Source organism: Eumetopias jubatus, unplaced genomic scaffold (genome assembly GCF_037043125.1).
Source record: "Eumetopias jubatus isolate StellerSeaLion01/CBP00866 unplaced genomic scaffold, mEumJub1_p1.0 scaffold_6, whole genome shotgun sequence".
NCBI lineage: Eukaryota > Metazoa > Chordata > Mammalia > Carnivora > Otariidae > Eumetopias > Eumetopias jubatus.
In genome coordinates this window covers 90,207,521-90,224,370 of record NW_028274812.1, presented here as the reverse complement: position 1 = coordinate 90,224,370, position 16,850 = coordinate 90,207,521, and the positions used below count along the sequence as shown (strand labels likewise).

The window sequence follows — 16,850 nt, the reverse complement described above, 5'->3', positions numbered from 1 at the left end:
ACTTTATGTGGAAAACCCAAAAGACTCCACCCCAAAACTACTAGAACTCATACAGGAATTCGGTAGAGTGGAAGGTTATAAAATAAATGCCCAGAAATCAGTGGCATTCCTATACACCAACAACAAGACAGGAGAAAGAGAAATTAAGGAGTCGATCCCATTTACAACTGCACCCAAAACCATAAGATACCTAGGAATAAATCTAACAAAAAGCAAAGATACTGTACTCAGAAAATTATAGAATACTCGTGAAAGAAATTGAGGAAGACACAAAAAGATGGAAAAACGTTCCATGCTCATGGATTGGAAGAAAAAATATTGTGAAAATATCTATGCTACCTAGAGCAATCTACACATTTAATGCAATCCTTATCAAAATTCCATCAACTTTTGGGCACCTGGGTGGCTCAGTTGGTTAAGCGACTGCCTTCGGCTCAGGTCGTGATCCTGGAGTCCCGGAATTGAGTCCCGCATCGGGCTCCCTGCTCAGCAGGGAGTCGGCTTCTCCCTCTGACCCCCCCCATGTGCTCTCTCTCTCTCTCTCAAATAAATAAATAAAATCTTTAAAAAAAATCCATCAACTTTTTTCAAAGAAATGGAACAAATAATCCTAAAATTTGTATGGAACCAAAAAAGACCCCGAATAGCCAGAGGAATGTTGAAAAAGAAAAGCAAAGCTGGTGGCATCACAATTCCGGCCTTCAAGCTCTATTACAAAGCTGTCAGCATCAAGAGAGTATGGTACTGTCAGAAAAACAAACACATAGATCAATGGAACAGAATAGAGATGCCAGATATGGACTCTCAACTCTATGGTCAACTAATCTTTGACAAAGCAGGGATGAATGTCCAACGGAAAAAAGATCTCTTCAACAAATGGTGTTGGGAAAATTGGACAGCCACATGCAGAAGAATGAAAATGGACCACTTCCTTACACCACACACAAAAACAGACTCAAAATGGATGAAAGACCTGAATTTGAGACAGGAATCCATCAAAATCCTTGAGGAGAACACAAGTAGCAACTTCTTCGACCTCAGCCACAGAAACTTCTTCCTAAACACGTAGCCAAATGCAAGGGAAGCAAGGGCAAATTTGGGACATCAGCAAGATAAAAAGCTTTTGCTCAGCAAAGGAAACAGTCAACAAAACCAAAAGACAACTGACAGGATGGGAGAAGATATTTGCAAATGACACAGCAGATAGGGCTAGTATCCAAAATCTATAAAGAACTCATCAAACTCAACACCCAAAGAACAAATAATCCAGTCAAGAAATGGGCAGAAGACATGAACAGATATTTCCGAAAAGAATACATACAAATTGCCAATGGACACATGAAAAAGTGTTTAACATCACTCAGCATCAAGGAAATATAAATCAAAACCTCAATGAGATACAACCTCACACCAGTCAGAATGGCTAAAATTAACAAGTCAGGAAATGACAATTTTGGCAGTGATGCAGAGAAAGGGGAACCCTCCTACACTCTTGGTGGGAATGCAAGCTGGTGCAGCCACTTGGGAAAACAGTATGGAGGTTCCTCATAAAGTTGAAAATAGAGCTACCTTACCATCCAGCAATTGCACTACTGGGTATTTACCCCAATGATACAAATGTAATGATCTGAAGTGGTACATGCACCCCAATGTTGATAGCAGCAATGTCCACAATAGCCAAACTATGGAAAGAGCCAAGATGTGCATCAACCGATGAATGGATAAAGAAGATGTGATACACACACACACACACACACACACACACACACACACACACACACAATGGAATATTATGCAACCATCATAAAACCTGATTCTTGCCATTTGCAACAATGTGGTTGGAACTAGAGGGTATTACGCTAAGTGGAATAAGTCAATCAGAGAAAAACAAATATCATATAATCGCACTGATATGAGGAATTTGAGAAACAAGGCAGAGGATCATAGGGGAAGGGGTGGGGGAGTGAAACAAGATGAAACCAGAGAGGGAGACGAACCATAAGAGACTCTTAATCTCAGGAAACAAACTGAGGGTTGCTGGAGTGGTGGGGGGGTGGGATGGATGGGGTGGATGGGTGATGGATGTTGGGGAGGGTATGTGCTATGGTGAGCGCTGTGATTTGTGTAAGATTGATGAATCACATACCTGTACCTCTGAAACAAATAACACAATATATGTTTAAAAAAAAAAAAGATAGTAGGAAGTGAAAAATGAAGGGGGGGAAATCAGAGTGGGAGATGAACCATGAGAGACTATGGACTCTGAGAAACAAACTGAGGGTTTTAGAGGGGAGAGGGGTGAGGGAATGCGTTAGCCCAGTGATGGGTATTGAAGAGGGCACGTACTGCATGGAGCACTGGGTGTTATACACAAACAATGAATCATGGAACACTATATCAAAAACTAATTATGTAATGTATGGTGACTAACATAACATAATAAAATACAATTAAAAAAATAAAATAAAGAACTAAAATAAAGAACTATTCTATCATTGTTTCCTTAGATTATTATTACAAAAATATCAAATTGAAATAATTGAAATTTTAATAATGGATATCATTTAAAAGGTTTTTAATCTTGTGAATTCTTATTGATTCTACTACATTTATGTATTGGAATGTTTTACTGATGATACTACAAATCAAAAGGACTTAACATGATGGTGTAAACTGCAATTTCCAAATCTTTGGTTAACATCAAGACTTTATACTGACATTAAATTGAATTAACAAATTATTATTGGATACCTGCACAACTTTTGAGTAAGAAATATATACAAATACTATTCTCTAAATATAATTTTAAATTATCCCTTTTCCTTACAGAATAAAAACTAGGACATGCAAATATTAAGTGATGTATATTTATGTTTATATGCGTATATCTATGTTTATTTTGCCTAACATAAAAGTTGTCAAAGTGATATAAAATGTGTGCTCATGAAAAAATAAAATAACTAACAGTTATTGGATTGCTATCTTTGTGTTTTTTCTTGAGTCTAAAAAAGCAAATATTACTTTATTTAAATTTGGTAATTATTTTTAAAGAATACAGAGAAATAGAAATATGTATACAAGATAACTATGATTTGCTTGCTTGTTTCCTAAGAGAAGGTATGCATTTACTTAATTCGTAAATTTAATATAATATGTAATGCTCTTTTATATGCTGATAAAATTAAATATATCTTAAAGATTAAAACTTTAATCATCTATCTGCATAGTCATGCATCTTTGAATGGCTAAATACATTCATGTAAAACTATATTAAGCTTAATGCCAATGTTTGTGAATTTTAAAAATATGTATATATTTGAGGGCTTAAGTGAAATTAAAAGTTCTGAGAAATTTGAAGTCTATTTGCCTGTTTTTGTAATGCTCTCCAGCTGGTTCTTTTTTTTTTTTTTTTCAAAAATTTTATTTATTTATTTGTCAGAGAGAGAAAGAGAAAGAGGGTACAAGCAGGGGGAGCTGTTGGCAGAGCAGGCAGACAGGCAAAGGGAGAAGCAGGCTCCCCGCTGAGCAAGGATCCTGATGTGGGACTTGACCCCAGGACCCTGGGATCATGACCTGAACCAAATATAGATGCTTAACTGACTGAGCCACTCAGGCATCCCTCCAGCTGGTTCTTTTTGAAGTAAATAGTGACTTGTATTATTTTTTATAATGTTAGCTCGGTGTTAATAGCTTTATTCATAATGAAAAGGCTTTACTGAAAATTTCATATGAAATATATACCAAACATAAAGTTAGAATATGGTTTTTGTTTCTATAAAATAACCAAATTAAGGTTTTGTTAATTCTCTAAACTTTTTGGAAAATTCCTCAATCTCTTTGATAACAAGTTCCTTATTTGTTTAAAATTGATTCTAAAATTTTTCTTATTGTTATTTGTTTGATAATATTACCTAATTTGTATGAGATAGACATGAGATGGGGAATTGAGGGCCACTCCTTGTATTCTTGCCTTAGGCCCCATAATTGTAATGTGGTAAAATTGTCCAGAGATTAGATATCTCCTAGAAATGTATGTATATTCCAAAAGGCAATGGGAATGCTTTATGATCTTTAAAAAAAAAAGAGTGACATAATCACAACTGTGTTCAAGAGGCTTTAATTGGTCAACAAACTCTAGCATGAATAGAACACAAAAAGACTAGAGATAAAATGAAATAATTTTTTATTACCTATCGTTTAAAGCGTAAAAAAATGAAAGATTTCCAAGTAGATTGTTGAGAATTTGTTTCTGAGGTTATATTTCATCTACACACACATATTGAACCTGAATGTGCAACTGTAGCAATTTTAGCTTTTTTTTTCAAATCAGAAAATTATGAGTTAAAGAGACAAATCAGGAACTACTACATAAATGTACCTTACCTCTATTGTTCCTTCACATAGGAACCAACGTACGTAATCAAGGTCTTCAGATGTGTTCACATAGACTGCATCTTCAGATGCAGAGAGAAAGCAGTAGGCATCAATAATAATTTGCAGAGAGAAAGCAGTAGGCATCAATAATAATAATAATAATAATAATAATAGCTGCTTCATAACTTCCATCTTCAGATCCTTTCAAAGAGACTGAAAATTAAATAATCTTTCACAAACTTAAATTTACATGAAATTATCAAAGACAGTCGTCAAATTACTTGGTAATATCAATTTGACAATGTCTATCACAAAATAAACTTCTATATGTATAGAATACCAAATCTGATAAAGACAAAGTAGAATAAGGCCCAACTTTCTCATTTTAAAAATGAACTGAGAAATAGAGCATCAAAACAAGACACATATTCCAGGTCAGAGTATTTTTTAAAATAATTAAATGTCAAATAAATTTCCAATTAATGATTATAAAGATGATTTAATAGATACAAATATAATAAATTTTGTATTAAAAGCACTTTTATTCTTTATATACTATAGCTGCACAAGCAATTATTTCAAAAGATATTTGGAAAACATCCTTAAAATCTTTATAATAGAAAAATCATTAGCACCTCATCCTAGCCCTCTGATAAAAAAGAAGGGAGTGCATTTATGTGGGGGTGGGAAGGTGTCAGTATAAATATAGATATGCATATATATACATATATAATTTAGCTATTTTGCACTCTGTTAGACATAATATCTGTAATTCAATAAAAAATGACATTGCAGGAAAGCAAAAGAATGTGACCTATATTCAAGAGGAAAGAGTAAAAACAGATGACCCAGACTTAGAATTATATAAAGATTGTAAAATATCTATGATAAATATGTTGAAGTATCTATAGAAAATGGTTAATATAATTGGTAAACAGGGAATAAGGGAATGAGAATTTGGGAAATGAAATGTAAAAAAACAAACAAAGATATCCCAGAATTGTGGAAAGAAAGAAACTAATTATGCTGAACCTAGAACTTGTGATTTTTATTAATGGTGTAATTTTCAGGTAGTGAAACAACATAGGAGACTGAATACAGTTTCTCTTAAACATAACTAAGCCTCCTAGTAAAGTGACCAATAAAATTTGTTAGGTAGATAATATTTATCCACAGAATCCTAGCAAATAGTCCTGTTTTAGAATTGCTTATGGTTAACAAACCTAAAATCTAGTGTTTGTGAGGCATGACTTCCTAGAAAATATTATTTTCTTACAATAACACAACTTACAACTGAATTGTAGAGATGGTTCACAAGCTGAAATCTTCCTGCTGTGTGCAAGTCTATTTAGATATCTTATATGTAACTCTAGAAAAAAAAAAGGAAGAAGGTAGGAAGCCTTGAGGAATGTTCCAAACCTTTCAACCTTACCAGTGTAATTTAACTGCTAGTAATTTTAAGATTATAAAAATTATTACTAGTTTAGTAATAAAATAACCAGTGGGTGAGATTATTAGCAGGTCAGCCACAAGAGAAGAAAATATCAGTAAATTTAATGATGCCAATAAGAATCAGATCTTCAATGTGCTGAGATAAAATAACTCAAATATGGCTATCCTATTCTATATTATCAATTGATAAATGCTCCTTTCTATTTTCTGAAGGAGTTTAAATAGAATTAGATGAACTCTTTATTGAATATTTGGGAGAACTTTGATAAAGACAATATATTTCCAGTGGTTTTCTTTGTGGAAATATATTTTAAAACTATTTAATTATTTTAGAGCTTATAGGACTATTCTGATTTTTTCTATATTATTGAATCAGTTCATCAACTAGTATTTTTCTATGAATTTATCCATTTCATCTAAGTTGTCCAATTTATAGGCACGGAGTTTTCTATAATGATGTATCTGATTAAATATTTGGACCTGAGATATCATCCCTTCTTCCTCCCAAAGCCTCAAAAAGGAGGTAATGATAAAATAAAAGTCTTAACTCACAAAGAGAATGAGGAGGAGGCAACAGTGAGCAAATACTTTTTGAGCAAATATTTTCAATAAATTTCAAGAAGCTGAAAAGGTGCTGGAAATGTAGTGACAAAATTATCGGAATGGCAATAATCAAAAGACAAAAGTGTAAATAGAGGGCGTACTTATAAAAAAACAAATTCATGTACTTGGCAGATATCTTAAGATGCTCAGGACTTAAACATATCTGAGAATGTAGTACTGGGTTCTGGCAACAGGGAAAGTAGTTGACATAGCTTTTTTTTTTCAAATCACAAATCCAGATAATTATTCTGACCCACCACTCATTCCGGTGCTGGCCCACAAACAAATAATTTTCAAGGTTTATTCTCAGGAGAAAGAGGATCTTAGAGTCTCCTGCCTCAAGGATACCAAGCTCATTGGAATTCTGCCATTGAATGGCCAGCTGTCAACTTGAAATCCTCCAATAGAGCTGCCATTTATCAAAACCCATGTTCACATGGTAAGCTTCCAATAAGTATTGTTATGTCATCGCCATTAAATATGATTATCCAACATTTGGCAGAAAGGTTCCAAATAAGAAAGAACAAACCATCATTAAAAATACTTAGAAACAGAGACACTGAATGGAAGACAAAAATTTAAAATTAATCAAAACTGTAATAATCTTAGAATTACAAGAAAACTTGTTTTATCTAAATAAAAGAACAGAATGTCATGGAAATGTACAATTTAGATAAGAGTAAAAATGTCTAGAAAAGTAAAAAAAATAATAAAAATTCAACACTAGTTTTCATATATTTAATTGGGGGAATAGAGTAGAAAATAGGGCAAAATAAAAAGAAATGGAAAAGATAAGAATTATGAGAAAATGAGATCAATTTAGAAAAGGCAATATCAAATTTTTGGACTTAGAGTCACAGAAATAGGAAAGAGAAAAGACGGATTATTAGTGAAATAATACAAAGACTACCCCAAAATTGAAAGGCACATGCTTCCATATAAAAGGTTTATCAAGTGCTTACACATGAACAAGAATACAGTCATGGGAATGTAAATTGGTGCAGCCACTATGGAAATCAGTATGGAGGTTCCTCAAAAAATTAAAAATAGCACTCTTAGATGGTCCCACAATTCCAGTTCTTAGTAATTATTTCAAGTTAACAAAAATACTAATTCAAAAAGATATATGCATCCGCATGTTCACTGCAGAATTATTTACAATAGCTAAGGCATGAACAATCTAATTGCCGATCAGTGGATGAATAGCACCTGTGCACACACGCGCACGCGCGCACCCCCCCCCCCCACAGAAATATTATTTGGTCCTAAAAAAAGAAGAAAATCTTGCTGTTTGCAATAACATAGATGGAATTTAAGGGCATTATGCTAAGTGAAATAAGTCAGACAGAGAAAGATAAATACAGTATATTTCACTTATATGTAGAATGTAAAAGGGAAGAAAAAACAAACTCATAGATAGAGAGAACAGATTTGTGGTTGCCAGAAGTGGGGAGTGGCAGATAAGTGAAACACCTGATGGTGATCAAAAAGTACAAACTTCCAGTTATAAAATAAATAAGTCCTGGGGATGGGATCAATGTACAGCATGGTGACTATAGCTAACAATACTGTATCGTATGTTTGAAAGTTGCTGAGAGAGTAAATCTTGAAAGTTTTTATCACAAGAAAAGAAATGTAACCATGTGTGGTATGGATATTAACTAGAATTATTATGGTGACTGTTTTGCAATTCATACAAATATAGAATTCTTATGTTATACATTTGAAACTAACATAATGTTATATGGCAATTATTAACTCAATTTTAAAAATTTATGATCTGCAACATAAATCCCAACGTAGTGGAATTTCAGAACACTGGAGCAAAGAACATAGAAAAAGGCTTCCAGGGAGATAACTACAAGTTGAATATAAAAAATCAAAAGGTGGCTTGTTACATATGCAATTCCACATTACTGCATGCTTTCCTTTCTTTTTCTGTGTTATATATCTCATGAATTGCCATATCAGTACAAGGAGTATTGCATAATCTTTTTTACATTTGTGTTCATTCTTTTGCTCAAATAACCAATGATGCCAATTACAATCTTGTACATATATTACTTAGCATGTGGATGGGAGCATGTGTGATGGGAAAGGTAAGTCAAACAGTATACACATTTATAATATTGATGGATATTGTGAAATGGCCTTGCTCAGATTTTATAGTGATTTTACATTTCATGAGCAATGTATAAAAGCTCTCAAATTTTTGCCATATTTATAAGAGAAAAATTATATATTTATGATGTTTTTAAAATCTGCTTTGTTCTCATTATGAGTAAAGCTGAACACTTTCTCATATATTTAGGAATACTTTTTATGACTACTGAACAGTTTTTGTTTGTTTTGCTGTTTGACTTCTTCCATGATGTCATCCATAGACACTTTTTCTTGTCATGTAGTCAAATGACTAGTCTTTTCTTTCTGGCAACTAAATTTTTGTTGGTAGCTGAAAAAGGTCTTCCCCATCCAAATTTATAAAGTAATTATCCAACATTTTCCTGATATATTTATCATTTAAATTTTTGTTTTAAAAACTTTTATTGATATGAATTTAACTCAGAGTATTCTGTTAAGATACAAATCAGACTTTTTTTTTTTCCAGATGACGATCCAGTTGTTCAAGCTCAATTACTGTGCAATTCTTATTTACCCTAATGACTGAGATGGAAATTCTATTAGATGTTAAATTTTCTGTATGACTTGATTCTATTTTTGGACGTTGTATTTGCACAGTTTTGACTATCAATGCAACAGTACCATGCTCTTCATTATTGAAGCTATATAATATGCTTTATTATTTGGTGGAAATAAATCTCTGCCCCACGACCCACATAATGCACTTTTACAGAGTCTAGCTGGTTTTATTTATTTAGTTTTCCAAGTGGACTTAAATAAAACAAATATAAAAGCATTGTTGTTATTTCACTGAAATCTTCATAAATATATGAAAGAATATGGAGATCTGAAACCTTTAATACATTAGGTCTCCTTTCCAATAGCATGGCATATCTGTAGAATTTTTTTCCCCCAGATTTGTGTATTTGTAACTATACTATAGCAATGTTTAAAGTTTTCTCGATGTAGAACTCATGTAACATTTTTGTTAATTTTAGACCTGGGTATTTTAATATTTTCACTGCTGTTTTTTTTCCACTAAATCCTTTAATTGGCTCTTCTCTGTATATGAAAGCCACTTATTTTTATTTAATAATTAACATAATCCTGTTACTGTAAAAATTTTTTATAGGTAATGTAAGTGAAAACTACTAAAATACATTTGGTTTTTAAAACTCAGATTTGTTTTTTAAATCTTGAAGGCCTGAAAATCTTTTATTTTTCTTTTAAGATTTTATTTATTTATTTATTTATTTATTTGAGAGAGCGAGCACAAAGGGAGAGCGAGAGGGAGAAGTAGACTTCCCGCTAAGCAAGGAGCCCAATGTGGGCCTCTATCCAAGGACCCTGAGATCATGACCTGAGCCAAAGGCAGATGAGCCACCCCGGCACGCCAAGGCCTGAAAATCTTAAATGAATATAGAAATAACAGCAGGTATTTAACAAAAGTCTTGAAAGAGGAGCAGTATAATAAGAAAAAGTACTCTTAATCAAGATTGCTTTGGAGATACAGGAATTTCCAATCTCCAATTAATCATTATAAAATTATAAAAGTCATTTAAATGAATAGACTATAATTAATATCTTACAATATCTTTTACCACAAATAAGATCTACTACTTCATAAAGAAAAAAAGAGAATTTAAAGTACATATTGGTTTGCTATATCAATTCAGAAGCACAGAACTCATTCATTTAGAAAAAATAATACTTCACTATCACATATTAAATGTTGTAAATGCGTGTTTCACATTCAGTTAACAAAGTTGTTAACGATCACAAGCTTTAAAAAAAAGAAAGGTATTCAGAGAACTTATCTCTTTATTTTTGCTATGATTTCATCTTTTCTTAACTATGATTCATATTATCTTATTTCACTTCATAACTCATTATCCACTCTGTCAGTATCTCCTTTTCTCAAACCTAATAATACATATAATGAACATAGATGATGACATTGAAAAGAAACAGTGCATGCCAGCTCTTTCTTAAGTTGTGCACTGTAGACCAATTGTCCTTGAAGGGGCTTCTTCTAATTAATTATCATCCCTTCTTTGTAGAGCAATCATATTGGCAAGAATTGATCGGGCGTGTAAGACACTTCATTTAGTTGGTAGAAAAATCTCTTAATTAAAAATAATTTTACTACTGGTAAAATTAATGCACACCATGCAAATTTACCAGCTTGATTTTAATGTTCCTCTTCAATTATATTTTATGAGAAAAAAAGGAAATGAGATCTTAACAGCATCAACCAGAAAAAAAATAAGAATTACATAAAACATGTAATTCTATTTACATACTTTCAAAATTTATCCTAACTTCTTTTTTGTTTTGAAAACATTACTGGGAGAATCGTTTTATTGAATCTTTCTACTGGCAGTAAAAAGCAATTTGGGTAGCCCTACTTAACTATTTATTGACTATTTAGCTTCATCACACTGCCTTCTTTAGCTTGGACAGCCCAAGTCATTTAGATTCTCAGAGGTGGAGGTCACATAATTCTTATTTTTGTAATCATCAGCTTATGTTCATTAAGTTCTGAACTTAGTTTCATGAAAGGATAATGACTAAATACACTTACATTACCTTGATGTTCACTGCTCAAAGGTAATTTATGTATGAACAGTTTTGACTTCATATTACCCCATGTCCTAAAAAATCTATTTGTTTTACTTTATCATTCATAATGTTTACTCAGAGATCATTTATCAACAAGCTGTTTGATTTCCTATTACTCCTCTTATTTTTCCTAAAAATATATTTACTATTTTATTTTTGTGAATATGTTCCCTGTAGCTATTTTTGGTTCTCAAAAATTTAATGTTTATAATTTAGTGAATGTATACATGCATTATTTCTACTTTGAGACAAAGGAAAATCGAGTATAACAATGATGGAGGCCCTGAAGTCCATGAACTGATTGGGCTGGGAACAGGAAATTATGTTTCTCATACTGCGGATGTAAAGCATTTGGGCAGCCTTTCAAGGTCTCTATGTCCACCTTACTACTGTACCACTTGCATTGTTCTCTAATGCAAGCCCAGCAATAGTAGGTTTTAAAAGTTCCTCAGGTGATTAGAATATGTGGCTAAGGTTTAAGACCACTAAATTAACACAATCCCTAAATAGTCCTGAGACCAAATATATCAGGTAACTTCTCTAACCGCAGTTGTTGTTCTTGTTTGCCTGTTTTGTGTCATTTTTAAAATAGTAAGTATTCATAATACAATCTCCTGAGTTCCTTTTAGCACTAGCATAAAATAATCAACAAGTCACTGCTCTCTTCTACCACTTTTGGTGTTGAGTGTGATTTGTTTAATGAACCGATAACTATTTCTGTCATTAGGGGTTGTTAACTCTCCAGAATATCATTTTAGAGCATAATGAAATAAATTATCATGTCTACTGTCTATAAAGCTAATTGTTAGTTTACTTCAACACCATTTTAATATAATAGTAGTGCTCTAAGTGCAGTTGTTGTCAGTTGAATAAAATAAGCCATTAGTTGAGAACAGACATATCAAATATACTCATTTGGTGATTGTTGATAAACTATAATGCCAGAATATCATTCACAGAAGAAATAGTCTTTAAAAGATTTAACTGAAGTACCATACAGTGCTAAGAATGTCGATCAATTTGCATGAGCTAAGTCAAATAATATACAAAGTGTAATCATAGAACAGAAAATTATGTTTATCAAAATAGATTTTGAAATAAGAACTGCCATCATATAAAACAATTAAAACATATTTAATAAAATGTGTTGGAATTATTTCAAGTGTTAAAGCTAGAAACCTAGAATTCCCATTGACACCACTGTCACTTGCTGTCTGTATTCACTTCATAAACAAGAAATTCCATGTATTTCAAGCTTCCATCCCCTCACAAGATGACGAATATGCAACTAATTCTATCAATTTTCCATTCTCCACTTGATCGTTTTTTAAACGTGTCAAACTCAACAGTGATTTCCTATTCCTTTTAGAATAAAAATATAAATATTTAACCCAGCATATTAGTTCTGGCATGGCTCTCTTCCCAAATCTTATTTCTATTCTTGCTCTCAGAGATCCAGTCAGGTCTTCAAAAGATTCATCTCTTCTAATCCAGTGGAAGTTTTTTTAACCCACTTTATTGGGGGTATGATTGACATATAAAAAGATTTTATTTATTTATTCATGAGAGACAGAGGGAGAGAGAGAGAGAGAGAAGCAGAGGGAGAAGCAGGCTCCCAAGGATCAGGGAGCCCGATGGGGGACTCGATCCCAGGACCCTGTGATCACGACCTGAGCTTAAGGCAGACACTTAACGACTGAGCCACCCAGGCACCCCTCATTATTATATATCTTGCACCAAGCAGAATTCCTGGGATGTAGTGGGTGTTAAGCATACGTCTATTAAAGGAACAAATCAGAGAACATAGTATTAAATACATTTTTTACCTTATTTTGTTTTGAGATATAAAATATTTTGTATAATTGGAAAACATACTTACCTAATAGATTTTGAAGTGATTCAGGCATATTTTAAAGAAATAAATTGGATTACCTTTAAATCCCAGTTGTCACACATATTTAAATTGAGGAGGATGATGGATTTAGGTTGGCAAATATCATGGCTGATGGTTCCACAGTAGCAGGGGTACAGATGAATTAAGCAAGCATTCTTTACAATCCAACATGAGTATCTTGCGCACTCTAAAGTACATACATACTAGAAAAGGAAACAATGCAAAATGATATACATCTTATTGAAATATGTTTATAAGTATTCTGCTTATAAATATACATAAATATACAGCTGATTTCTAAAAGTACCAATTAAAGTTTATAAGGCATACCCTTTATGCTACCTTTGTTTGTTTCTTTTATTCTTTTAACTTCTCTTTCTGTACCATCTTTCATCATGTTCATGTTCAAAATGCTTATGTGATATTCTTTTGTCTAGATTGACTCATTCCTCAATCCACAACAGTCCCTTATGCTCTGTTTTCTGGGATATATATATATATATATATATATATATATATATATATATATATATATATATATATATATATGACAAGGTATGTTCCCTAGTGTGTATTAGCCTGGGTTTTTAGTCCTGTTAAGCACACAGCCTGAGGGTGGGACAGACACCATGACCATCCAGGGATCCCACTGTAGCCAGAAGAAGTCCCTGACCAGTAGGGCACCATGAGGTACTCTGACCAAATGCCAGGGGTCAGATAGATTTAAAACAACTGTGCCAATGGCTCTGACACCAGAGCTTTGTACATGACCCAGCATGTGCCCCAGCCTAGGGCTGCCCCTCCAATGAGTTCATGACAGAGCCAGGAGTCCCAGAGCACCGGCCAGTCAGGGCCTCCAGAGAAGCCCAGGGCTGCTCCCCTAACTGAAGGCACATCACAATGCCAAGAGATGCTCCACTTAGCACTCACACTTTCTACAGAAGAAAACCAATCAGCAGGAATAGCATAATGATTATCCAGTTTCTGAGACTTACGTGTTCAGCTTCCACCCAGACCTAAGTTAATTGGGCTTTTCCTCTTAAGAAGTCACAATTTCTGTGGTATATGAACATGTATATTACAAATTAAAAGTAATTATGGTATTAAGAGATACACTATTTAAGGCACAGGTGAATCAATAGGATTAACACAATGAAATGCCAAGGTACTGTTAGAATTTGTTGGGTTTTTAAAAATTTGTATATCATTTGAAAATATTTTAATATGATTAAGGCATATTTTCTAATAATATGATTTGCCTATGGTGATCCCTAGTATCTTCAAAGACAGAATTCATATCTGGTTACATCCACAATGGAATTAATAAAATTTAAAACAATTTCAAGTCACATTCAAGCCATCATTAAGTTTTAATACAGGCTACTTTACTGAGGTTTTAGAATGGCATAAACTAATAAGATAAATTTAAACCCTGGGGACAGACTACTATTACATATTCTGTTTAGAGCATACCCTACATTTATTTCTAACTCTCCAAGCTTTCAGTGAGAAAATTCCCCCCAACTAGCCAAGGTTAGAACAGCTGAGTCATGGGGCACAAAGAATCACAAACATCTGAAATTTCCTTTATTGCAATTTCTACACTAAGTGATCTTTGTACTCACTGTTTCAAGCTATGGTGACCTTTTACCTGGATTCACAATACAATTTCCTAATAGCTAGACAAAATATGAATATTAAAGTAGAAGCCTCTATATTACTTAATAAATGGCCATATAACTAGCTGGAATCAACACTGAAGATGAGAAATAATCTGAAAAATTAATTAATTGATTAATTGATTAAGGAAAAGTAGTCATTCTGAATTCGTGTGGACATGGTGACTAATAAAATACTCACTACCTATTAAAACACTATTTTCTTAATTCTTATAAACTTAAATAGAAAGACTTGATGATTCAGCATAATTTGACCAAATTGGTGTCTGTAAAACTCAGTTACTCTAAAATGGCCTCTCTTTTACATTAAAGTTCATTTCCAGTAGGATGAATGGTCCTCTCTGCCATTAAGTTACCTAAGGTTCTACAGTGACTCCAAATAACATGGTAATATTAATTTTTCTCCATCAATTTTATTTGGTTCCATGAGGACTGAAAAACATTCACATGGAATCGCTCACTTACCTATTTTATTTTTTAATCCCCCCAAATTAACACTTAGAATTAATGCTTTAAAAATAATCCTTAGGTTTTTGTTTTTGTTTTTTTTTTGCGGGAGGGCAGAAAATAATCCTTAATTTTAATATTCCTCATTGAATTCATGTATTAGATAACAAATGTTTGTTAGAAAATCTGTGGCAGTCTGGAAATCTGTGGCAGCAATCCTGTGGAAATCTGTGGCAGTTTCAACCTTCATCCATGAAATAGAAATATGGCTCTTTTTATATAAAATGGGTTAAACTGTTGTGGTAGAGTGGATTTAGGGTGACCAACTCAACTGTTAGCCTGGGATTTGACTTTGTTTGTATTGAAATTCCTGTGTCCAATGAAGGCACTCAGTCCTCTGCAAACCACGATGGTTAGTTGTCCTCAGTAGATTATACTTTCAAAGTATTATTCCTGAAATGAATGAGAATGAGGAACAGAGCTAAGCTGGCATGTGATGATAGGAATTATCTTCTGCTGTTTTAGGCCTCTGAAATATTTGTGTATGCACCTGTGTGTTTGTGGGGAGTTAATCACCACAGCATAACTTACCTAACACTCTTATCAAAAGTTTCCTCCATCTAGAGGTGAGACTAAACTCATTTTCTTAGGATTGTTTCAAATTTGAATATCCATCATCTGTATTAAATTTGCCCTTATCCTACAAAATGTATAGCTCATATTTCTGTAAGAAAATTAATATTACATTTATTTCAGTAAATAGTAGATATTTATAAATTGCTAATAAAATATATACAGAAAATAGCAGTGTCAGTTTAGCCTGTACTTGACTGCCAAGTTTATATATAAAAATTGAAAATGGCAAACAATTCAGCATTTATATTATTTCTTTTGGAAGTGAGTGGGGTGCCAGGGGGCGGGGATATACAAACATGCATTTGGAAGTGAACATCTATCTTGTTGTTGACAGTGAACTAATTAACTTGCACATATTAGAAACCTAAACTTGAACTGACTTTGAACTTCCATAAGTCTGTGAGAGCATAATTTTGGTAAGCAAAGAGTGAAATTATGACAATGATGAAATAGTTTCACAATGGCAATAAAAAGAAGCAAGAAAATCAAGAGAATGGCCCATAAAAAGGAAAGCAATCATTTTTTTTTTTTTTTGCATCACATGTTAGTATATGTTGTATCAGAAAGGAGCAAATTTTGTAGTACCAAAGTTTTATGACTTTTGTTAGATTGACACAAAATACATATTCATAAAAATTTTATAATCCTAACCAACTGATTTAACATCTCATATGCCAAATGTATTTGATGATGCTTTCCTTAAGGCTTTTCCTTTTTTTATAAAGGGAGACTGACCTTGATTGATAGTATGAAGCTTTAAAAACAACTCTAGATGTTGATTTATTATTCTAACAGCCACATTTCTTAGGCTAGATAATGATTTCTTTTAGATATCCTGCTTCTCTTGCTGTATTAAGTACCTTAAACTTCTCTCTTTCAAAGAAACTATATCCCTAAATCATGCTTTATACTTGTGACTACAAAATCTATATTCCCTGGTGATTCTATATTTATATTTATTTTAAGCACTTATCAGTTTTTATAAACTGTGTAAGAATATGTAGACATGTTTTGCCTAGGTA

General features: G+C 32.8%; 1 protein-coding gene across 1 annotated transcript in view; it reads right to left on the bottom strand.

The window, feature by feature from the left end:
* Positions 1 to 16,850, bottom strand: part of EYS (EGF-like photoreceptor maintenance factor) — a 159,548-nt gene that overhangs the window by 12,979 nt on the left and 129,719 nt on the right. The window contains 3 exon segments of the mRNA XM_028097634.2: positions 4,384 to 4,514; positions 13,102 to 13,147; positions 13,150 to 13,269. Coding sequence (XP_027953435.2) covers positions 4,384 to 4,514; positions 13,102 to 13,147; positions 13,150 to 13,269 — 297 coding nt within the window.